Here is a 25,203-nt window from a genome sequence, read left to right on the forward strand (position 1 = left end):
GTTTCCACCTAATGTTCTGCCGTGTGAGTTCATTACACTTGGTAGAAAAATTGCCCTACCAACTGACTCTACATCCATTAAAAAAATGGATGGGACACTATCTCTTAACACAGTTTGTAACTCTTCTGCAGTAAATCTCGTACACCCACATACTTCTCTCCAGCTGCCACCACCACAGGTATTTTCTGTGATTTTCGTTCCATTTCTGCAGTACAGTTGATAACCAAGGCTATGAATGCTAAGAATTCAACCTTACTGAAGTACATGTTATTCATATCACTCTCAATTGCCTACTCACAGGGATTCTCTTAGGCTCCCTCGCCCTGGACCCATCTGCCTCTACTACTCTCTTCACTGCCTCAGCATACAACAACTTCTATACTACTCTGATCCTGCCAACAACCTGCCTTCTCTCATCGGACACTTATGATCTTCAGCACCATGGGTACCCATACAGTTAACATACACAACCTCTTCCACCTGTACTACATAATCCCACCTACAGACTTCTCACATCTACGAATCTCCCTCCTGCACACAGCTGCCACATGACCATAAGCTTGACACCTAAAACACAGTAATGGGTTAGGGATAAAAGCTAAAGACTCTGCATGAAAACTCAGTAGAACAGACAATGGCTTCTCTGTTTCACCACGCTCTATAGCAGGTCTACGTTGCACAAAATGGTGGACATCACAGACACTGGGCATTTTCATTTCAATTGCTCCTCTTCAACACTTAACGCCACCTCAGTTATTATTCCTTTCAATGGCATCCTGCTCCGGAGAGCAAAGCAAGTCACAGTACTTGTCCCTCGGCGTTTGGTACGAAGCGCCTACTCCCTCTGGATGTACTGTATTTCTTCACCAGCATCTTTATGCTTTCGTTAATAAAAGAATGATAAAAATACTCTTTCAAAATGCAGATGCTGATTTAGTTATAGAGCCATAACGAATTACTATGGGAATAAATATCACTGATTTACAGAAATATTGAAACAAAGTTGTCTAATGAAGGTAAATCCTCCAATGTCACGTTGTACAACACCATATTTTCTGGAAACCACAAAGGTTTCGTTTTTCTCAGAATACAAGCACTATAATATATCACATTTTGGCATTACATTTAGTCATAAATCTGGCATTCTTTGGATTTATGGTGCTTTCAAGACAACTGGGAACACTGAAAAACCCAGTCAAATCATGACGTCAGTGTTCTTCTGGTCGGAGCTCTAGAAAGAGTTCCAAGTTCCCCACTGGGAATTCCGAGTTTGATGACCGTTCAAAACATATTTTCCCCAGTCAGAGCTCCTTTTTCCCCAGAGTTCCCAGATGTCTTGAACTCACTGAAATCTGATATTTCCCAGTTCTGAATTTCCACTTGTTTTGAACATGGCAGAAGTCATGCTGGATTGACATTATGGCCAATGTTGAATGTTTATCCTTTTAAGCTTGGAAAAGAGGCCCTTAAACGAAGACTTGGACCACACACCGTCTCAAATGAATAGCAGGCAGTGACTGCTTTTCAATGCTTGCAGTTAGCCCCTGAATCCTTCCAAACCATTCATTGTTGAATTTGCATTTTCCAATTTGATGTGTAATGGCCGATGAGCACCAATAGGTTCTATCTATAATTTCTCTTCATAATTTATCTTGATATGTCATGGATTGAAAAATATTTGCCAGTAGATTCACGATGACTGCTAGCTTTCTAGCTAACATTTTGAAAGTATGATGATCAGTCCAGTCAAATCTATGGTTGATATAATGTGATTTGACTCATTTTATCTGTGGCCAATGACCTACAGTCTTCTTGGATGGGCACTTACAATGTAACTCTATTACAGCACCCAAGGAGCTTGAATTTTCGAGCTCTCCCCATAGATATTGCGGTGACGTAGTGACCCCATGAGTGACAGAAAACTGAGCCAATCACGGCGCAACTAGAGAACATTACCAATCCCCTACTCTAGGTATTTTCCCCTGGCTGCCCCACCACCACCACAGAAAGCACTGCGCTAGGCTGAAACACATGCATTTTGGAGCTGCCTTGCTCAAGAAAGCAAAAAAGAGACCATGTTGGTATGCGGCTTTATGAACTCAATATATTTTTTTAATTATTTGCAAACTGATATGTGACACAAATTAATGCCAAAATAACAGGCAAAACATTGTTTTTTTAAAGCTAAACAGTTGGTGCCCTGAATGACGGGTCGCCACTGACTGCAAGCGATGTGTGTTAATGTTAAGAACAAGCGTCGGGGCGTTGGTCTGAAGATACTATTATCAATAGGTAGTAGTGTAACACTTTACAAAAGGTTCCATTTGTAAAGGGTTTATAAAGAGGTTGTAATTACATTAATTATTATGTCATCATTTGTATGTGCATTACAAACCATTAATACACAGTTATATCGCATTGGTCAAAATAGAGCAATAAATGGTCAGTGTTTGCCAAATAGCCAACCAATATTTACCTCCAGTTATTAACCATTTATAAATGCACATACAAATGCTTATACGATCAACCCTTATGATTCATCACGCAACCTTATTTTCAATAGTTGCACAGTGAAACAATAGTTATTTTCTCACTTTTGGGTGTGGCGCATTGGTGCTCTGTCCCAGGAAAATAAGAGGTTGGTTTTCATGATGTGTCTTAACCCACCTTTGAAACCCTGATGTCCTGACCAAATGTATTCAATGATCATTCCCAACATATTACCCTTTACTAGATTATATCAACACACTTAATACTTCTCTGTGTGTTCATGATTCTTGATTTTCTCTGAACACTAAACAAAACAACAAAAGAATAACGAATGTCACGTTCTGTAGTCCAAGTATGGTGAACGTTCTTGGTGTGAAATGGTAACCATAATACCTTCGGTTGGTGAAAAAGTGGAGGGTGTATCCTCTCAATGTTGAATGTTTTGGTCTTCATAAGCACCATTCATTGACTGAACATGTTTAACCAAGTGTTGAATCTTCTCTCATGTAGTGATGAGTACCCAATACTGCCTATTCTGTAAGTATATCTAAGCTCTAAGTGACCTCTCAAATAATCTTTAAATGATTTACCCACATGTATAACTGCTCAAATTATACCTTATTTTAAAGCCAGACTGAAACATTTATAACAGTATATAATGTCCTCGAACATGCAATGCATAGTAAGAACAAAATGTAATTTAACGGAAGAATACATTGGGAAAACAATTTGAATTGCAGTGACTCAAATATGTAGCCTATCAGTGGTATAGTGAGTAGCCTAGCTAATTCAGATAAACAGGGGGTGTCTTTTTCTCCCCTTATTAACATTACGAGTCAGAATAGAAATTTACAACAGATGTCTGGGCTGAGATTCACAAAACCTTTTTAAGAAGACATTTCTTAACTAGCATTTTGTCCTTAACTATAAGAAGTTAAGCAAAATTGCTATACCTCAAAAAGGTTATTGGAAATGTTCTTGCGCTATTTCAAAAAGTTAAAAAGAAATGTGATTCTTGAAAATAAAGTTGTTGAAAATGTTCTTAATTCCAAGACAGCTAAACCCTTGCCTCTCAGGACAGTCAGAGAGAAAGCTCATGAAAGCAATTTAAAAAAAATAATATTCACACAAACTTCATCTGAAGTTTCAGTATTGATTTTAAACCCAATAACAGGTTTTAGAACAGTAATATCAGTACGAAATATGCTAACATGATTGCCATTAGTAACTAAATAGCTAGCTAAAATGGTTGCCTAGCAACAACTATCTTATGAAGATATTTTAGAAGTTCGTAAGAAAATCATTAAATCCTATGAAAATTGTTGAGAAATTGCACTTACAAACAATTCTCTGAAATTTTTTTTTCTTAAGAAGTATTTTGTGAATCTCGGCCGTGTTTCCGTCTTGTTAAGCATTTTCCCATCATGGTGTAACATTCGTCGTAAGAAGTAGACCAAGGTGCAGCTTGGTACGTGTTCATGATTCTTTATTTTCTCTGAACACTAAACAAAACAACAAAAGAATAATGAATGTCACGTTCTGTAGGCTTTACAGAGCTAACAAGAAACAACATCCCACAACCTAAGGTGGCAAAACAGGCTGCCTAAGTATGATTCCCAATCAGAGACAACGATAGACAGCTTTACATGTTTTTATTAATTTGTAACCATTTTAAAAAATATAATTACTTTTTGTCATTATGGGGTATTGTATGTAGGCTAGTGACGAAAAAAATCTAAATTGTATCTATTTTAAATTCAGGCTATAAGACAACAATATGTGGAAAAGGGGGTGTGAATACTTTCTGAAGGCACAATCACTTGGTTAGTCTTGTTATATACAGTGCCTTGCGAAAGTATTCGGCCCCCTTGAACTTTGCGACCTTTTGCCACATTTCAGGCTTCAAACATAAAGATATAAAACTGTATTTTTTTGTGAAGAATCAACAACAAGTGGGACACAATCATGGATATGAATTATTGGATATTTCAAACTTTTTTAACAAATCAAAAACTGAAAAATTGGGCGTGCAATACCCCATAATGACTACATCGACCGATTCCGAGTTCTGACCAGTGGAATGATGAATACATGACTCCAGATCTAGTAGATGGACCCTTACGAGGAGGCTATGTTACATGAGACCATTTTTAAAGTTTAGGTTTCTTCTTGTGTTGATGTTCAGACTGTTTTTTGACGAAGATTGTAACAAAAATCCTGATAAGAAGAGTTCTGATGTAGGCCTAGAACAGTCATTGTAAATACGTATATTGGTTTTTGTGTGGTTGATTTTTGGGGTATAATTGATATTTCAAATAAAAATAGATGTGGGATTGTGTGTATAATATTAATACCATTGCCATTAATACAGGTAACGAGTGGAGGACAGAGGAGCCTCTTAAAGAAGAAGTTACAGGTCTGTGAGAGCCAGAAATCTTGCTTGTTTGTAGGTGACCAAATACTTATTTCCACCATAATTTGCAAATAAATAAATAAAAAATCCTACAATGTGATTTTCTGGATTTTTTTCTCATTTTGTCTGTCATAGTTGAAGTGTACCTATGATGAAAATTACAGGCCTCTCTCTTTTTAAGCAAATTACAGGCCTCTCTCTTTTTAAGTGGGAGAACTTGCAAAATTGGTGGCTGACTAAATACTTTTTTGCCCCACTGTATGTCACGTTCTGACCTTAGTTCCTTTGTTATGTCTTTCGTTTTAGTATGGTCAGGGCGTGAGTTGGGTGGGTTGTCTATGTTTTTCTATTTCTGTGTTTGGCCTGGTATGGTTCTCAATCAGAGACAGCTGTCAATCGTTGTCCCTGATTGAGAACCATATTTAGGTAGCCTGTTTTCCATTGTTTTTTGTGGGTGGTTATTTTCTGTTTAGTGTTGTACCTTACAAGACTGATCGTTGGTTATTTATTGTTTTGTTTTCAGTGTTCATTAACATGTTTAAAATATAAACACTTACCACGCTGCACTTTGGACCTCCTCTCCTTCCCCAGACGACAAGCGTTACAATATAGACCAAACTACTGGAAATGATAAGCAGAGTTCTCGTAAATAAACCTGCTGACTAAGTAGACTGGTCTCTGTCTGTTTCATTTTAATAAGAACATTACAAATTCTTAATAACAGACAGAGTATTTTAATTGAATTGGTTAATGAACATGAGAACATAATTCTCTTAACAGTAGTATATGGGGCTTTGGTGACAAAACGGATGGCACTGTGATAGCCTGCATCCAATTTGCTGAGTAGAGTGTTGGAGTCTATTTTGTAAATGACATCGCCGAAGTCAAGGATCGGTAGGATAGTCAGTTTTAGAAGGTTATGTTTGGCAGCATGAGTGAAGGAGTCTTTGTTGCGAAATAGGAAGCCAATTCTAGATTTAGTTTTGGATTGGAGATGCTTAATGTGAGTCTGGAAGGAGAGTTTACAGTCTAACCAGACACCTAGGCATTGGTAGTTGTCCACATATTCTAAGTCAGAACCGTAGCGATTCTTCTCGGGCGGGCGGGCAGCAATCAGTTGAAGAGCATGCATTTAGTTTTACTAGCAGTTAACAGCAGTTGGAGGCCACGGAAGGAGTGATGTATGGCATTGAAGCTCATTTGGAGATTTGTTAACACAGTGTCCAAAGAAGGGCCAGATGTATACAAAATGGTGTTGTCTGCGTAGAGATGGATCAGAGAATCACCAGCAGCAAGAGCGACATCATTGATGTATACAGAGAAAGAGTCGGCCCGAGAATTGAACCCTATGGCACCCCCATAGAGACTGCCTGACGCCCGGAGAACAGGCCCTCCGATTTGACACACTGACCTCTATCTGAGAAGTAGAACCAGACGAGGCAGTCATTTGAGAAACCAAGGCTATTGAGTCTGCCGATAAGAATGTGATGATTGACAGTCAAAAGCCTTGGCCAGGTCGATGAAGACAGCTGCACAGTACTGTCTTTTATCAATGGCGGTTATGATACCGTTTAGGACCTTGAGCGTGGCTGAGGTGCACCCATGACCAGCTCGGAAACCAGATTGCATAGTGGAGAAGGTACGGTAGGATTTGAAATGGTCGGTTATCTGTTTGTTAGCTTGGCTTTCGAAGATTTCAGAAAGGCAGGGCAGGATGGATATAGGTCTATAACAGCTTGGGTCTAGAGTGTAACCCCCTTTGAAGAGGGGGATGACCACGGCAGCTTTCCAATCTTTGGGGATCTCAGATGATATGAAAGAAAGGTTGAACAGGCTAGTAATAGGGGTTGCAACAATTTTGGCGGATAATTTTAGAAAGACAGGGTCCAGATTGTCTAGCCCAGCTGATTTGTTAAGATCCAGATTTTGCAGCTCTTTCAGAATATCAGTTATGTGGATTGGGATGAAGGAAAAGCGGGGGGGGGGGGCTTGGGTTTCTGCGGGGGGTGCAGAGCTGTTGGCCAGGGGTAGGGGTAGCCAGGTGGAAAGCATGGCTAGCTGTAGAAAATTACTTTTTTATTTTTTTATCGGCGGTGACAGTGTTTCCTAGCCTCAGTGCAGTGGGCACCTGGGAGCACGTGCTCTTATTCTCCATGGACTTTACAGTGTCCCAATACTTTTTGGAATTAGTGCTACAGGATGCAAATTTCTGTTTGAAAAAGCTAGTCTTAGCCACAGGATGTTTTTGTGCTGGTCAAGGGGAGTCAAGTCTGGGGTGAACCAAGGGCTATATCTGTTCTTAGTTCAACATTTTTTGAATGGGGCATGCTTATTTAAGATGGTGAGGAAAGCACTTTTAAAGAGCAACCAGTCATCCTCTAAAGAAGGGATGAGGTCAATATCCTTCCAAGATACCCGGGCCAGGTTGATTAAAAAGGCCTGCTCCCTGAAGTGTTTAAGGTAGCGTTTGACAGTGATGAGGGGTGGTCGTTTGACCGCGGACCCATTACGGATGCAGGCAATGAGGCAGTGATCGCTGAGATCCTGGTTGAAGACAGCAGAGGTGTATTTAGAGGGCAAGTTGGTCAGGATGACATCTATGAGGGTGCCCATGGTTACAGATTTAGGGTTGTACCTGGGAGGTTCCTTGATAATTGTTAAGCACATCCCCAGTTTAGGTCACCTAACAGTACGAACTCTGAAGATGGATGGGGGGGCAATCAATTCACATATGGTGTTCAGGGCACAGCTGATGGCTGAGGGGGGTCTATAACAAGCGGCAACGGCGAGAGACTTTTGGAATGGTGGATTTTTAAAAGTAGAAGCTCGAATTGTTTGGGCACAGACATGGATAGTATGACTGAACTCTGCAGGCTATCTCTGCAGTAGATTGCAACTCTGCCCCCTTTGGCAGTTCTATCTTGTCGGAAAATGTTGCAGTTGGGGATGGAAATTTCTGAATTTTTGGTGGCTTTCCTAAGCCAGGATTCAGACACAGCTAAGATATCAAGGTTGGCGGAGTGTGCCGAAGCAGTGAATAAAACAAACTTAGGGAGGAGGCTTCTGATGTTAGCATGCACGAAAACAAGGCTTTTAAGGTTACAGAAGTCAACAAATGAGACGCCTGGGGAATAGGTGTGGTGCTGGGGGCTACAGGGCCTGGGTTAACCTCTACATCACCTGAGGAACAGGGGAAGAGTAGGATAATGGTCCGGCCAAAAGCTATAAGAACTGGTCGTCTAGTGCATTGGGAACAGAGAATAAAAGGAGCAGATTTATGGGCGTAGTAGAATAGATTCAGGGCATAATGTACAGACAAGTATATGGTAGGATGTGAGTACAGTGGAGGTAAACCTAGGCATTGAGTGATGATGAGAGCGGTTGCATCTCTGGAGGCCCAAGTTAAGCCAGGTGAGGTCTCTGCATGTGTGCATTGTGGGACAAAACAGTTATCTAAGGCATTTAGGGCAGGGCTGCGGGCTCTACAGTGAAATAAAACAATAACTAACCTAAACAGCAGTAGCCAAGGCATATTGACATTAGGGAGAGGCATGTGTAGCTAAGTGATCATTGGGTCCAATGAGCAGCAATAGGTAGTCGCTACTATGCTAGGCGAGCTGGAGACATGGCGATTCAGAAAGCTAGCGGGCTGGGGCCAGCAGATGGATCAGCGGGGTCCACGTCAGCAATAAAGGGTCCAGGCCAATTGGCAAAAGAGGTACCTAGCACGAGGCTAGCTCAAGGCTAACTGGTGCTTGCTTCGGGGCAGAGGCGTTAGCCAGGAGTAGCCACTCAGATTGCAGCTAGCTAGCTGCGATGATCAGGTGTAATGGTCCAGAGCTTGCAGCTTGAAGACCGCTAGCAGTGGCTGACCACTAGCTAGTAGCTAGTTAGCTGGCTAGCTTCTGTTGGGGGTTCTGGTTCTTAAGTATAAAAATAGCAGATCCGTACCACATTGGGTGATGCGGGTTGCAGGAGAGTATACTCAGTCCGTGGATGGAAAGTGAGATTAAAATCTATACGAAATATATACAAAAAAATGAGGAAAATTATTATTTACAAGACAAACACACGTCTGACTGCTACGCCATCATCAATAACGAAGAGCAGCCTTTACTGCCAAACGGTAGTCTAGCTAGCCTATTGCCTTCTTTAGGTAGCATGTCCTCATTTAAGCATAATTTTTAGGTTGCTGCGACTTGCTGATCCATGCCTACTATGGGCGGACTGCTATCAATTCAGTTAATATGTTGAAATATATCAAATAAAAAGTTCTTTGTCATTTTTTAAAATTACCTCTAGAATGTAATGGATACAGCTGGTATCCAACTCGTAGAACATACTCAAGATATTCTTGATTGGAAAAACTAGCTTGGCAATGTCAGTGATATATTCTTCTAGACAATGTATAAATTCAAGTCTCCACAGATAGACACTCAAACCACATGTCTCCCTACACTTTATGCACTTCAGCCATACCCTAACTGTACACCCCTAAATCTACATAATTCATTGTCATAACTATAAATAACAGTCATTAATGCAATTGAATCAGTAACCATCAATTCACTTTCAATTCAAGATAAATGTGATTTCATTTCATATATTTAAAAACATTATTGTAATATAGGTAACACTTTATTTTAAGGTAGGCCTACACATAGCCATTAATTTTTAGTTTATTTGTACAGTACCAGTCAAAAGTTTGGACACCTACTCATAGTTTTAGTACTAAAACTAGTACTAGTTTTACTTGTAGAATAATACTGAAGACATCAAAACTAGGAAATAACACATATAGAATCACATAGTAACCAAAAAAGTGTTTAACAAATCAAAATATATTTTAGATTTGAGTTTCTTCAAAGTAGCCACCGTTTGCCTTGATGACAGCTTTGCACACACTTGGCATTCTCTCAACCAGCTTCATGAGTTAGTCACCTCATGAACAAATTCTTATTTACAATGACGGCCTGCCAAACCCTGACGACGCTGTGCCAATTGTGTGCTGTCCCCCGGCTGTGATTAGGAGTCCCATAGGGCGGCACAAAACTGTCCCAGCGTCGTCCGGGTTAGGCCGTCATTGTAAATAAGAATTTGTTCTTAACTGACTTGCCTAGTTCAATAAAAATACAAGTGTAAGCGCTTTCATTGTCTGCTTATATGCCCTCTTTATCTTACAGTTCCTACTTGGTGTGCCAGCTGAATACTGTAAAAACAGCCCATGTTCTTAATTCTGTTGCTGTGCATTTCAAAAGTGCTGAACAAATAATTATATTGACTACGACTACGTCCGTCCTAGCTCGCTCATTAATGTCTTAATCGTAATTACGGATTGCCTCTTATCTGCTCGACGTTCCCGTATGCCATAGTTTGTACATCTCAATTATCAGTAGAAACCAGATTTGTTTAAGCAAGTCAGCGATATAAGATGTTTTCAAAAAGGCAATAAATGAGACTGAATGAACTGTTCCGCTGCCAGACAACACTCCGCTGATAGCGGTGGTAAGGATTCACTCCACGGTGCTGAAAAGTAAGCTCTGCTGTTGGGACAGCTTTAAAGGGAAAGGGATACCTAGTCAGTTGTACAACTGAATGCATTAAACTGAAACATGTCTTCCGCATTTAACTTCTCTGAATCAGAGGTGTGGGGGCTGCCATAATCGACATCCACATATTTTGTGTAGGCCCTAACAGCACCGTTTGTCACCATTACAGCACAATTAATGTATTGTTTAGTGGCTTTGCTGGCATGCATCAACCACAAGATTTACATGCTAAAATCACCACAGCATGACAGGCCCCATGGAAACATCAAATTGGTAGCTAAACTTTACAGATGTCGACAAGTTAAAATACACTAGACAAGGTGGGATATTTATCTCAGTAAAATAATTATGCGAGAAATGGTGGAACCCACCATAACAAAGTAAACATTCTGTGGTCCTCCCACTAAGGCTTGGGAAAGCATGCAGTTTAATGGGCTACAGATAAATGATGAAATTCATAGGGTGGTGTAAGTGCACGTTATGAGCTTGATGCTCCTTTCCAATAAGAGGTTCTTATTCTGGTGACATGTTCAGCTGCCATTTGTTAAATAATCTAATTTTTATCCATAATAATCTCATTGTGAAGGTTACCTACCCGCATTGTATCTGCTTGTTTAGTCCCGCAGTGAAGCGTTCAAAAAAATTGTTAGACATGACTGTGAAGACACCAGCAAATCAGCTCATGTTCTGGCCCCTGACCATCCGCTCAAGACAAAAAAAAAAAATCTGCCCCTGGCTGAATATAGTTGATGACCCCTCGTTAGACAGATGGCATGCTGCACAAGCTTCCTTGATCAACAAAATCTATACCACTCGATTAGTTGGGTTGAATGTGTCCTTCGCTAACAAATAAGCATTTAAAACTTATTTTTATCCAGGGTGTCCCATTTTCCAACTGTAGAAGTGGGTGATTAAGAGGTAGTCGCACGTGACTGTGGTCTAGAATCAACTACAATGTCAGCCACAGTTGAAAAATAGGTCTGCCCCATGTTTACAATTAAAAATATGGTCACACTTCAGAATAGGGAAGAGTTACTATGTCCATTGAGACAGCATACACAGAATGAGTCTCCACTAATTAGTCCTTTGACCAAATCAGAGCTGATCTGAAAACCAATTAGTGGGATTTTTTATTTTATTTGTCTGCCTGTGTAAACACAGCATAGTGTTTTCAGTTTAACTTGCCCTTTAAACTATAAATATGCCTTCATTATAGATAAAAGAGGATATTAAGGATTGGCCAGAACTACATTACTTACATTTGCATAACAAATAACTTAAATCCTAATAAACCTTAGACCTTAAATAACTACAAATATTGCTAATATGTATACCTTAAAATAAAGTCAATGGTTTAATAGAAAAATGTGTTGACAAACTTAACATATACCCATCTTTTTGAACCCGTTGATGAGATTAAAATGATCACTGAATACAATGGCAAAAATGTATCATCCTTCTAGTGATCTCAGTAGACCATTTTATTGTTCCATAGAAACAGACAATATGGACAGACATTATGGTGTAAATTGAGCTGCTTCACATGGGGTGCTATTTCACATGGGGAAAGGGGGTGACCGCTCAGCATAGTGATGAAATCAATGTGCAGGCTCTGAAAAAAAAAAAAAAAGTCAATGCATACAGACTATTGCAAAATACTTAAAACGTATGATGCTGTTCAAGTTAGCTTATTAATGTCAGGTGTTACACTACCTACTGCAGCAACATAGGCAGTAAGATAGCCGCAATGTCATCTCATGAAACGTTGGTTAATAGATCATAAAGTATAAACGTTTTGTTTTTATTGATTCCATGAACATGCTCAGCTGTTTTAACATGCAAATCTGCCATGTAGGTATCCCAGTAAACTTGAATAACATGAAATGCCAAATAGAAAACATGTTGCACTTACTTCCTTTAACTGCTTTCTTTCCTAAAGTTAGAAAAGGGAGAAGGACACAATAGATGTTAAAAAGCAAACACATAAATTATCCAAATACAGGTGTACTAGCCTAGTACAAAGTTAATACACGCCATTAAAAAGCCCATTCTGAAATTGCAGTAGTGTTCTGCTGCTGCATGATACAGTTTCTCCAATCACTGATGTAAAGATCTTGTTCAGTTACTAAAGTTGATCCTCTTCAAGTCTGGTGTGCCTTACCAAGAATGAAAGATAATGCTTCACGCATTATTGCCCACAGACACCAACTATTCAAATGAATGAAGACATAGTACAGTACTACGATTTCCGAAGTTTTTGTGTCAAACTTTTATTCAATTTAGCAGTAGACAACTCACCCCCATAAGAGACTTTGTAGTACAGGTATGTCATGACACCCAGGCCGACCCACATCTCCTGGTACGCCCCAGTGTAGTAAGGGCTCATCTTGGCCCACCAGCTTGAAAATACACGCCCTGCCATCTGTGTGAAAAATAACAGAATTCTGTCAAATAGATTTATTTTCCAGGCAAAAAACAGGGTCGGTCCAGCAATGGAAGGAAATTAACTTGGAACAAGTGTACCTTAGCAGTAACACTACAGCTGGCTAGCTTGTAGTACATGGGGGGTGAGAGACGCATAGGTGAAAGATTGTTAGCTAGCTTTAGCTGTATAGCCGAGGAAGCAATATGGTATATGCCCACCGAACAGAACTACCGTTGAAGCAGAGGACGTCGCATTGACTTTCAACCATATCCGCCTCCTTAGCTAACGTTACCCAGTTGTCCTGATATATGGCTGTTACAAGTGTCAACTTACGTTATCAAAGCACACTAGTTAGTATGTATGTCTATGTCAAAAGTAACAGAAAAAAACTAGCTAGCTACATTTACACAATCACGCAAGGTTAGCTTGCTAAATTCCTGCAACTAAATGTTAGCCAGTTTGCTCGCTAACGTTGGGCCTCATGCAGAGGTTGTAGTCATGGCTGGCACGCGTAGGTAAAACTGATATATATATATTTTTTAAATAAGATTATCTGACATATTTAATTTATATTTTTGCACTAGGTATTGGTTTGCAGACATAATAAAATATCTTTGTAGGGCCTTACCTTCAGTATGTGATGCCCGGTGCGAAGAAGGTCACTTTCCAACGAAAACAATTTATGGTGTGTCGCAGAGTGTGCTGGGATACCAGTTTTCTTCTTTTGCAGCAAGCAGAGAGATAGTAGAATGCACATACAGATTTAGCCACATCGCCTCCCCGTGGTAGCCACGATTTATCATCCAGCAAAAGCACTCGACCCACCGATATAACATAGAAAATCTGCTGTTTCATTAACTTGTCCAGTGACATTTAGAAAGTTTGCATAGGAAATAGACGTGACAGTTGCCTTTCCATTTAACTATATTGTCTCGATAAAGACAACTAGAGGTAATTGTTTCACAAGACCTAAAAAAAGGATTGATTTGTAAAAACCCACAGTGTCAAATAAAAATTAGGTGGTTGAAGTGTTCCCATTATGCATAGAGGCTAATTGCGCATTAATAAATTGAGACAGTCTGTGTGCCCTCCCACCTATCTGTTTCATGTCTCAGGTAGCCTGTATGCCCTCCCACCTATCTGTTTCATGTCTCAGGTAGACTATGTGCCCTCCCACCTATCTGTTTCATGTCTCAGGTAGCCTGTGTGCCCTCCCACCTATCTGTTTCATGTCTCAGGTAGCCTGTATGCCCTCCCACCTATCTGTTTCATGTCTCAGGTAGCCTGTGTGCCCTCCCACCTATCTGTTTCATGTCTCAGGTAGCCTGTGTGCCCTCCCACCTATCTGTTTCATGTCTCAGGTAGCCTGTGTGCCCTCCCACCTATCTGTTTCATGTCTCAGGTAGCCTGTGTGCCCTCCCACCTATCTGTTTCATGTCTCAGGTAGCCTGTGTGCCCTCCCACCTATCTGTTTCATGTCTCAGGTAGCCCGAGGAAGACAGCATGTTTATAATGCAAAATTAACTGAACAATTATTTTCCATATTCTAATAATGTATTACCACAGTCCGTGCCATGGTGAAATTTGCACTCCTGTAGATCTGAAATAATTGGATGGTGAAACTTGCATTCTGCAAACCAGAAAAGCAAGGCAAAGCAATTCCGGCATTCTTGAAAGTCAGGCCAATCCTTACATTATTTTTTATAGTTGTCATTTTTTAAATTTAGCAAGCAGTAGACATTTGAAATTAAATGTTTATACATTTTTTATTTAACCTTTATTTAACCAGGTAGGCCAGTTGAGGACAATGAAGATTTGTGGACAAGATAAAGCAAAGCAGTGCAACAAAAACAACAACACAGAGTTACACAAACAAACGTACAGTCAATAACACAATAGAGAAGAAAAATTGAAAAATCTATGTACAGTGTGTGTAAATGTAGAAGAGTAGGGAGGTAGGCAATAAATAGGCCATAGAGGGGGTGGATGTGGGGTGGAACTTTATAGTTATGTGATGACATCACGTGCCCCGCGTACCTTCAAAATTATTTGTCAATCATTTATTTGAAAAACAGTTTCCATCATAGTGATGCAATAAAGAAAGTAAGACAACCGAACGATCCACCCCTGTCGAACGGATAACAATGTTTTTGATCTTTGGAAAATTTCTCCTTATATCGGTCATTTCCATTACACATGTGGCAATGTTTTTGTTGTTGTTGCTGTGACATTGCTTTTGTCAAATAAACTTCGGTAAATGGAAACCTGTCTCCTGTTACTGAGGGGACTAAATGCTTTATTCCCGAGAGGAAGAGGCGAATTGAGAGGGCCCAAAATCTGTCTTCTCTAGCAGGTGGCGTTATTTTAGTATTTTCTTTGCTCAACAAGCGAGGAGGTTTTGAATGGAGGTCAATGTGTCGACTTTGGTTAACCATTTTTTTATGGATTATTTGCTACGTGTGGTTTATTTGATCTAATATGTTTCGTAATAATTAGGTTGTTACGAGTGTACTGATATAAGTAGGATACGTGACATCTCGGTAACTTTGAGAAAAAACACTTTATATTGTAGTTGTGCCTGATAGTCATTAGCAGTTACCTGGTCGTCATAAACCCCTCCTATGTCTACAAATTATCTTCTTAAAATGTGATTTTAAACCTAACCTAATCACACTGCTCACCAAGTCAAAAGACCCTAATAATGCATCTCCAGGAGACCTGTGGATAATGCAGCTGGCTACCAATTAATTTTCATTCAGTCATGGCTGGTTTAGGAATTTATTTGAATCACCAATACTAATGGTTTGAAAGAACTCAAAAGTAACAGTCAGTATCTGGTGTGGCCACCAGCTGCATTAAGTACTGCAGTGCATCTCCGCCTCATGGACTGCACAACAGGTTCCAACAGGTTCCAATCCAACAGGTTCCAGACGTGCTCAATGGGAGATCCGGGCTCTTCGCTGGACATGGCAGAACACTGACATTCCTATCTTGCAGGAAATCATGCACAGAACGAGCAGTATGGCTGGTGGCATTGTCATGCTGGAGCGTCATGTCAGAATGAGCCTGCAGGAAGGGTACCACATGAAGAATGAGGATGACTTCCACAGGGTTGAGACTGCCTGCAATGACAACAAGCTCAGTCCGATGATGCTGTGACACACCGCCCCAGACCATGATGGACCCTCCACCTCCAAATCGATCCCGCTCGAGTACAGCCCTCGTTGTCACGCTCATTCCTTCGATGATAAAGGCGAATCCAACCATCATCCCTGGTGAGACAAAACCGCGACTCGTCAGTGAAGAGCACTTTTTGCCAGTCCTGTCTGGTCCAGCGACAGTGGGTTTGTGCCCATAGTGCACCATAATTTGCAAATAAATTAATTAAAAAATCCTACAATGTGATTTTCTGGATTTTTTTTGTCATTTTGTCTGACATAGTTGAAGTGTACCTATGATGAAAATTACAGGCCTCTCATCTTTTAAGTGGGAGAACTTGCACAATTGGTGGCTGACTAAATACTTTTTTGCCCCACTGTATATGAACATATTCTCATTCACCCCTTTTATATTTGTGTGTATTAGGTAGTTGGGGAATTGTTAGATTACTTGTTAGATATTACTGGACTGTTGGAACTAGCAGCACAAGCATTTCGCTACACTCACATTAACATCTGCTAACCATGTGTATGTGACCAATACCATTTGATTTGATTTAGAAGGTTGTGGTACTCAAGGAGACTGAGGTAGGGGCTGTGGGGTATGGGAGAGGGGTAAGGGGCGTTAAGGAGTGTGTGGAGGGGGACAGGTGGTCGGGTGGTCTGGGTCTTCATGTTGTTGTTGTCTGGCAGAGGGGGTGGGGGGTTTGTGGCATTGGCCCGTTCAGCGTAGAAAAGGGGCAGGTTCGGTAGTAGTGCCCCTACCTCCATCACAGGTTGCAGGGTCATGTTGATTTGCATTCTGAAGCCTTTGCTGATTTTACAGATTATGGCTGTACAGGCTGCGGCCAGATGGCTCAGTTGGCCAGAGTTCCTGCACAGCTTGGGCATGCCGTAATAGTGGACAGAGTCCCTGTTGTTCCCCAGTGTGATGGTGCTGGGTATGTGATTCCTGTAATAACAACATCTGTTATCTGTAATACCAACATGTTTCAAGCAGACCATCATAGTCCGTTTGCCCAAGAACACAAAGGCAACCTGCCTAAATGATTACAGACCTGTAGCACTCACGTCGGAAGCCATGAAGTGCTTTGAAAGGTTGGTAATGGCTCACATCAACACCATTATCCCAGAAACCCTAGACCCACTCCAATTTGCATTCCGCCTAAACAGATCCACAGATGATGCAATCTCTATTGCACTCAACACTGCCCTTTCCCACCTAGACAATAGGAACACTTATGTGAGAATGCTATTCATTGACTACAGCTCAGCATTCAACACCATAGTACCCTCAAAGTCCATCACTAAGCTAAGGGACTGGGACTAAACACCTCCCTCTGCAACTGGATCCTGGACTTCTTGACGGGCCGCCCCCAGGTGATGAGGGTAGGTAGCAACACACCTGCCACGCTGAACCTCAACAGTGGAGCTCCCAGGAGTGTGTGCTCAGTCCCCTCCTGTACTCCCTGTTCACCCATGAATGCATGGCCAGGCACGACTCCAACACCATCATTAAGTTTGCAGACGACACAACAGTGCTACCCCTGATCACCGACAATGACGAGACAGCCTATAGGGAGGAGGTCAGAGACCTGGCCGGGTGGTGCCAGAATAACAACCTATCCCTCAACGTAACCAAGACGAAGGAGATGATTGTGGACTACAGGAAAAGGAGGACCGAGCACGCCCCCATTCTCATCAACTGGGCTTTAGTGGAGCAGGTTGAGAGCTTCAAGTTCCTTGGTGTCCACATCAACAACAAACTAGAATGGTCCAAACACACCAAGACAGTCGTGAAGAGGGCATGACGTACGGCCCAGTACATCACTGGGGCTAAGCTGCCTGCCATCCAGGACCTCTACATTAGGCGGTGTCAGAGGAAGGCACTAAAAATTGTCAAGGATTCCAGCCACCCCAGTCATAGACTGTTCTCTCTACTACCGCATGGCAAGCGGTACCGGAGTGCCAAGTCTAGGACAAAAAGGCTTCTCAACAGTTTTCACCCCCAAGCCATAAGACTCCTAATCAAATGGCTACCTGGACTATTTGCATTGTGTGCCCCCCCAACCCCTCTTTCACACTGCTGCTACTCTCTGTTTATCAAATATGCAGTCATTTTAACTATACATTCATGTAGATACTAACTCAATTGGGCTGACCAACCAGTGCTCCCACACATTGGCTAACTGGGCTATCTGCATTTTGTCCCGCCACCCCCTCTTTTACGCTACTGCTACTCTCTGTTCATCATATTTGCATAGTCACTTTAACCATATCTACATGTACATTACTACCTCAATTAGCCTGACTAACCGGTGTCTGTATGTAGCCTCGCTACTTTTATAGCCTCGCTACTGTATATAGCCTGTCTTTTTACTGTTGTTTTATTTCTTTAACTTACCTGTTGTTCACCTAATACATTTTTTGCACTATTGGTTAGAGCCTGTAAGTAAGCATTTTACTGTAAGGTTTTACCTGTTGTATTCGGCGCACGTAACAAAAACGTTGATTTGATTTGTTAGACTTAAATGCTAAATCTATATTTGGGTCAAATTCCTCTTACCTTAAATTGTGGCTGAATGCCCATTGTGACAGAAGCCACAATAATCCATTATTTACTTCTGGCTACAGATTTCATGAATGGAAACAGCCGAACCGATGTTAGCAAAACTTCCTCAAAAACACTTCATCACAGCCTAAAGATACCCACAATTCAATTGTGTGAGGATTTTTACGCTATGGTTGTAAAAATCATCACAGCATGAGAATTCTCACAGTTCAATTCAGGGTTAACTCTGGGGTGTGAAGACTTGCTTTCCGAAATCAATAAAATGTAGAATCTTTTCATTTTTTGCCTTTTACTTCGTTTATCAGGTTGTGTAGATCAACAGGATAACAATTCAATTGAATACATTTTTAGATTTCATTTTAAGGCATCATAATGGAAACTTTGCAAGGGGGGTGTAAACTTTCACTCAGCACTGTATGTGGCCTGACCAAATTCATGTAGAATTTTGAGATATAGATCTGTCATCCTCAGTGAAAGAAAGTCTGACAAATGGTAGATCCATGCTTTGTGCACTATTTCTAGGGCTGTGACAATTCCATTATCGCAATATTATTTCCAAACTATTTGGTCTTTTAAAAACCTGCTGTATGTAAAATATTGCATGCTATAGCTTGCAAAATAAATGTGACTGGATGACATCATGTTTATTCTCAACATTAGTGTTTTGTTAAATAAATTAAATCTGCTTTGTGTTTTGTTACCTTGCCACGATAGTAACGAGTATTGCAATACTGGTATCGTCTATGCTTCCCATCCTTAAGTTTAGCTTTTGTGTCTTTTTACTTTCGGTTTTGTACTCTAGCTTCAAACAGCTGAAAATAAAAAGATTGGTTACTGAAAATATATTTCACAATGGTTTAGATTGTACAATGATTAGCTACACCGGAGAGATTCAAACCTCTCCTCTGGGCCCCCCAGCTGTTCCATGTATTTGAACTATTCCACAGCAAGCACACCTGATTCAACTTGTCAACTAATCATCAAGCCCTTGAATAGGTGAATCAGGTGAGCTAATTCAGGGCTACAACAAAATTGAGAAACGTCTGGGGGTTAGAAAACCACTGCTCTACGCAACATTGCTCGCTTTGATACAAACTGAAATTAGGCCAACACAGCAGAGTGATTTCTACATATGGAGCCTCTAACATGGTTTTCAATTTATATAACATTTATGATAGGGAAGCTTTGAGGTGATTGTTTAATTAACTCTCTCTGACTGATGGTATAGTATTTAGTATTTTATTAGGATCCCCATTAGCCTTTGCTGAAGCAGCAGCTACCCTTCCTGTGGTCAACAACAAAACATGACATAATACAGAACATCAATAGACAAGAACAGCTCAAGGACTGAACTACACACATTTAAAATAACTGTAGAACCAAGAAAAGGTCCCACTGACAGCTGCACAGATTCCTGAGTTATCCACACATCAGCACACATACAGTACATACAATACCTTCAGAAGGTATTCATACCCCTTGAATTATTCCACATTTTGTTACAGCCTGAATTCAAATTAAATTGCTTTCTCTCACCGATCTACACACAATACCCCAAAATGACAAAGTGAAAACATGTTTTTAGACATTTTCGCAAATGTATTGAAAATGAAATACAGAAATATCTCATTTATATAAGTACTTACACCCCTGAGTCAATACATGTTAGAATCGCCTTGGGCAGCGATTACAACTACTGGAAGTCTTTCTGGGTAAGTCACCTGGATTATATATTTAAGTTCATCTTTAAAAAATTATTCAAGCTCTGTCAAGTTGGTTGTTGATCATTGCTATACAGCCATTTACAAGTCTTGCCATAGATTCTCAACATGATTTAAGTCAAAACTGTAACCAGCCCACTCAGGAACATTCAATATAATCTTGGTGAGCAACAAAAACATTTAGGAACACCTGCTCTTTCCATGACATACACTGACCAGGTGAAAGCTATGATCCCTTATTAATGATGTAACCTGTTAAATCCTCTTCAATCAGTGTTGATGAAGGTTTGGAGATGGGTTAAAGAAAGATTTTTAAGCCTTGAGACAACTGAGACAGGGATTGTGTATGTGTGCCATTCAGAGGATAAATTGGCAAACACATCATATTTAAGTGCCTTTGAACGGGGTATGTGACAGGCACTTCAGTTTGAGTGTGTCAAGAACTGCAACGCTGCTTGATACAAACAGTTTCCCGTATGTATCAAGAATGGTCCTTCTCCCAAAGGACATCCAGCCAACCTGACACAACCGAGGGAAGCATTGGAGTCCATATGGACCAGCTGAATCTGGTTGAATCTGTGTTTGAAATTCACTGCTCTACTGAGGGACCTTACAGATAATGTTGTGTGTGGGGGTGAGGTAGTCATTCAAAAATCATGTTAAACACTTACTGCACACAGAGTGAGTCCATGCAACTTAAGTCCATGCAACAATAAGTTGCATGGACTCACTCTGTGTGCAATAATAGTGTTTAACATGATTTTTGAATGACTTGTTAAGCACATTTGTACTCCTGAAGTTATTTAGTCTTTTCATAATAAAGGGGTTGAATACTTGACTCAAGACATTTCAGCTTGACATTTTTTATTAATTTGAAAACATTAAAAAATATATAATTCCAAACGCTGAGAGAAGCCAACATTTCACTTATTCTCAAAAAGGGAAAATGTCCTTGTTCCTTGTCTTGTTCCTCGTACAGACCAATTTCCCTTCTGAATGTGGATAGAAAATTGCTTTCTAAAATTCTAGCCACAAGATTAGAGGACTCACTGCCACTAATTGTGAAAGGAGACCAAACTGGCTTCATTAGGGGCCGTAAGTCATGCAACAACGTCAGGCGGCTTCTTAATATAATTCAAGCCTACCAACAAAGTGCTGTGGATGTTCTTGTGCTCTCCCTAGATGCTGAGAAAGCATTTGATCGTGTGGAGTGGTCTTACCTATTATTTGCTCTAAATAATTTTGGTCTACGGGACAACTTTATAAAATGGGTGAAAGTTTTATATGATGATCCTCAGGCTGCTGTCCTTACTAATGGGCTACGGTCAAATAGCTTCTCGATACACAGAGGTACCAGACAGGGCTGTCCTTTATCCCCCCTCCTCTTTGCACTCGTTATGGAACCACTGGCCGAGGCCATCAGGGTAACGCCTGCTATACAGGGGCTGCTCATTGGTGATGTTCACCATAAAATAAGCTTGTATGCTGATGCTGTCCTGATATTCATCTCTAGTCCCGAGACTTCAATTACATCTCTTATTAATATTATTGAATTATTCAGCGGATTCTCAGGCTACAAGATTAACCTTACTAAGTCAGAGGCTATGCCACTTGGTAGCCTACACTCTGTACCTAATACTTCTCCCCCTTCCCTTTTAAATGGTCTCCCTCAGGTTTCATGTATCTGGGTATATTTGTAACTCCTAAATTCCAGCTAATGTACAAACCCAATTTTGTTCCCTTGTTTGATACAATAAGACAGGATCTGGAGCGCTGGAACTCTCTCCCGATTTCTTGGTTGGGTAGAATATCCCTCTTGAAAATGAACGTTTTACCTAGACTACTTTACCCAATCCAAATGATCCCAGTATTACTCTCCAATAAGGTAATAAAGGATGTAAATGGATGGCTAAGTTCCTTTATATGGAGTAAATGCAAGCCAAGACTTAAGATGGCAATATTGCAGCTGCCAAGTTCTATGGGCGGCTTGGACCTGCCCAATATCAGGTTCTATCAATGGTGTGCCCACCTTTGTTATATTTCTGACTGGATCACAAATGATGACTCCTCAATTTGGTTAGACATTGAGACTTCTCTTTCAAAATACCCCTTACAGGATCTTTTATTTTTCAGAAGTTTCAAGTCTGTAGAAGATCACTGCAATAATCCCGTTACACTTAACACACTCAAAGTATGGAGGTCAGTTCAACGCTTCCTGGGAAGGTCCAAACTAACCTCTGCTCTTACCCCAATTCTTAACAACCCAGATTTCAGTCCAGGATTGCTGGATGCTGGCTTTAACTTATGGCTTAATAAGGGCATACGCAGGCTAAACGACTTATTTGCTGATAAGATTTTGTTGTCATTTGAGCAGATGGTCGAGAAATATCGACTCCCAAAGCAGGACCTTTTCCGCTTCCTACAAGTAAGACATTATATTCTGGAGAGCACCACCTTAATTGGTAACCCTGATGTGTCTGTCATTGAAAGAATGCTTTTTTTCCCACAAAGGAAAATGTCTGTAAGTCTGTTTTATGATACTTTAAGGTCCTTTTCTGCTGTCAACACACAGAGGGTGAAACAAGTGTGGGAGAAAGAATTGTCTGTTACTATTGACGAAGAGATGTGGGAGGACATTTGGAGATATGCAAAAACAATATCTATATGTAACCGTACTAGAGCAATCCAATTAAGAATAATACACAGATCGCATATATCCCCAAATCGCAGACATGCTTTCAGCCCCACTTCCTCTTCCCCTCAGTGTCTTGAATGCAAAACTGATACAGGCACCCGAACACATTGTTTATGGTCATGTACCAAAATACAAAGATACTGGTCTGGTGTCCTGCAAGAAATTGAAAAGATCCTAGGGGTTGATCTAGAATTGGACCCAGTTTCTTTACTGTTAGGTCTCCCTAGTAGGCATGTTACTTCTGTCTGTAAAAGGAGGCTTTACAACATCCTTACCTTCGCAGCGAGGAAAAACATCCTTTTACAGTGGATTAGTGATAAGGTTCCTTCTATTAAAGATTGGCATAAGATACTATTTGAATGGGTGCCTCTGGAATATCTGACATGTACATTGCATTCTAAAACAGACCAGTCCTACAAAGTATGGGAACCTTATCTAAATTACCTAGAACCTGAGGTATCAGCTATTATGCTGCAAGGATTCTCTTAGAATGGCGGGGATCTATGTATTTCAGAACTACACTGTACGTTCCATGTGTGGAACCTAACCTCTTGGTTTAAACTGAGCTTTTTTGTTTAATTTCTGTTTGTAAGTGTGTTTAAAATGTATGTATTGAGAGATGCAATAATGGTGATGGGGTGAGAGAAGCACCGAGCGGGAAGAGGAAAATGGTGTACGTATGTATGGGTGTGTATATGTGTGTGTGTGCGTCGTGTATGTATGCATATGTGTGTGTATATGCATGGGTATATGTATATGTGTGTATGTATGTGTATGTATGTATGTGTATATATATGCACGCAGATATGTGTAAGTGGGGGCTGTTTTTCTTGTTTTTGTTCTGTGTGCTTTGTCTCTGTTGTTGTATCTCTTAATATGGGTGAAAATTGTGAAATTCCAATAAAAATACTGTTACAAAAAATATATATAATTCCACTTTGACATTATGGGGTATAGTGAGTAGGCCAGTGACACAAAATCACAATTTAATACATTTTAAATTCAGGCTGTAACGCAACAAAATGTGGAAAAACTCAAGGGGTGTAAATACTTTCTGAAGGCACTGTATGTCCAAGAGCTATCCAGGTCAGAGAGGCATTGTACTGTGCGGTGTTGTTTTGTGTTTTAATGCTCATTTTGCTGTTTGCTTGAATAATCTGAGATAGAACGCTATATACGGTTCTTGCCTTGAATTCGTTCTGTGAAGAGACCCCTCGAGGCTTATGTCTGTCAGAATGATATGTATATTGATTATACAGCCAATTTGGAATTTTCAACAACATTTCTCACAAAAACAAGACTTGATGCAGTCAATTTCTCTACTTTGAGCCAAGAGAGATGGACATGCACACTATTGACATTAGACTGTTGACACTCTGGGTACATTGAAGGGCAAGACATGCTGCTCTGCTCTGGGCCAGCTGCAGCTTTTCTAGGTCCTTCTTTGCAGCCCTTGACCAGTATAACCGGTACTTGTTTGGTCGACCGTGATGTTAAAAATGCTGCGCATCTTTTCATCACAGACAGACCTCTCCCCATCTTTACAACAATTTAATCAACATGCCTTGACCGTGACAATTTAGTCTAAGGTGACACCAAGAAGTTAAGTCTCAATTTACTAAACAATCCCATCATTCATTACCAGATTCAGCAGAGATCTAGAACATAGGAAATTATTTGTACCAAATACAACTCTTTTAATTTTAGATATGTATAGAACATAGGCATGTTTACCTAGCCAACCCAATTCCAATCATTTGGCTTATCCGATACAGACCTGATCCTTTTCCCAAAAGGTCAGCAACAAAAGACCACGTGGAATCAGGGGCCTCATAAATGCTTCGATTTCATACTAAATATGTGCATAAGATCAGTTCTCAAAATGTGAGTATGCATGATTTATAAAATGTTTGTACGAAAGTATGAAGTGTCGTAAATCAACCATAATCTTTAATTGGTAACAAGTTACACATTTATTTGCTATATAAGGCTATGGATTAGGACAAGAATTGACAAAGGTCATTTGTCTACATTTTCTCCACGTCACCTTCATCCAGTAGCATCATTTGAAAGATGGATTTCTCAAAAAAGATTTTATATAATTTAATACAGTTGAAATTATATTAAATGTTTCACAATGATCATAAATATTCAAATTGACGGCCGTCATGTATTAAATG

At 40.3% G+C, this 25,203-nt stretch overlaps 1 protein-coding gene across 1 annotated transcript; it reads right to left on the minus strand.

Moving 5' to 3' along the window:
- Nucleotides 1-11,901: 11,901 nt before the first annotated feature.
- On the minus strand, nucleotides 11,902-13,664 carry atp5mj (ATP synthase membrane subunit j). The gene is made up of 4 exons (XM_035794021.2): nucleotides 13,506-13,664; nucleotides 12,751-12,874; nucleotides 12,365-12,385; nucleotides 11,902-12,064 (listed from the first exon to the last, which is right to left on the minus strand). The coding sequence occupies exons 1-4, from the start codon at nucleotides 13,632-13,634 to the stop codon at nucleotides 12,051-12,053; spliced, it is 288 nt and encodes a 95-aa protein (XP_035649914.1). The 5' UTR covers nucleotides 13,635-13,664; the 3' UTR covers nucleotides 11,902-12,050.
- Between the last annotated feature and the right edge of the window lie 11,539 nt (nucleotides 13,665-25,203).

Source organism: Oncorhynchus keta, chromosome 19 (assembly GCF_023373465.1).
Source record: "Oncorhynchus keta strain PuntledgeMale-10-30-2019 chromosome 19, Oket_V2, whole genome shotgun sequence".
Classification (NCBI taxonomy): Eukaryota; Metazoa; Chordata; class Actinopteri; order Salmoniformes; family Salmonidae; genus Oncorhynchus; species Oncorhynchus keta.

What these genes read in the sequence shown, in the direction of transcription:
- atp5mj (XM_035794021.2), bottom strand. Translation starts at nt 13,634, where the DNA reads ATGTGCATTCTACTATCTCTCTGCTTGCTGCAAAAGAAGAAAACTGGT. An exon ending in CCGGGCATCACATACTGAAG is followed by an intron (nt 12,875 to 13,505) that starts GTAAGGCCCTAC and finishes TTTTTCACACAG; the next exon opens with ATGGCAGGGCGTGTATTTTC. An exon ending in CTACAAAGTCTCTTATGGGG is followed by an intron (nt 12,386 to 12,750) that starts GTGAGTTGTCTA and finishes TTCTAACTTTAG; the next exon opens with GAAAGAAAGCAGTTAAAGGA.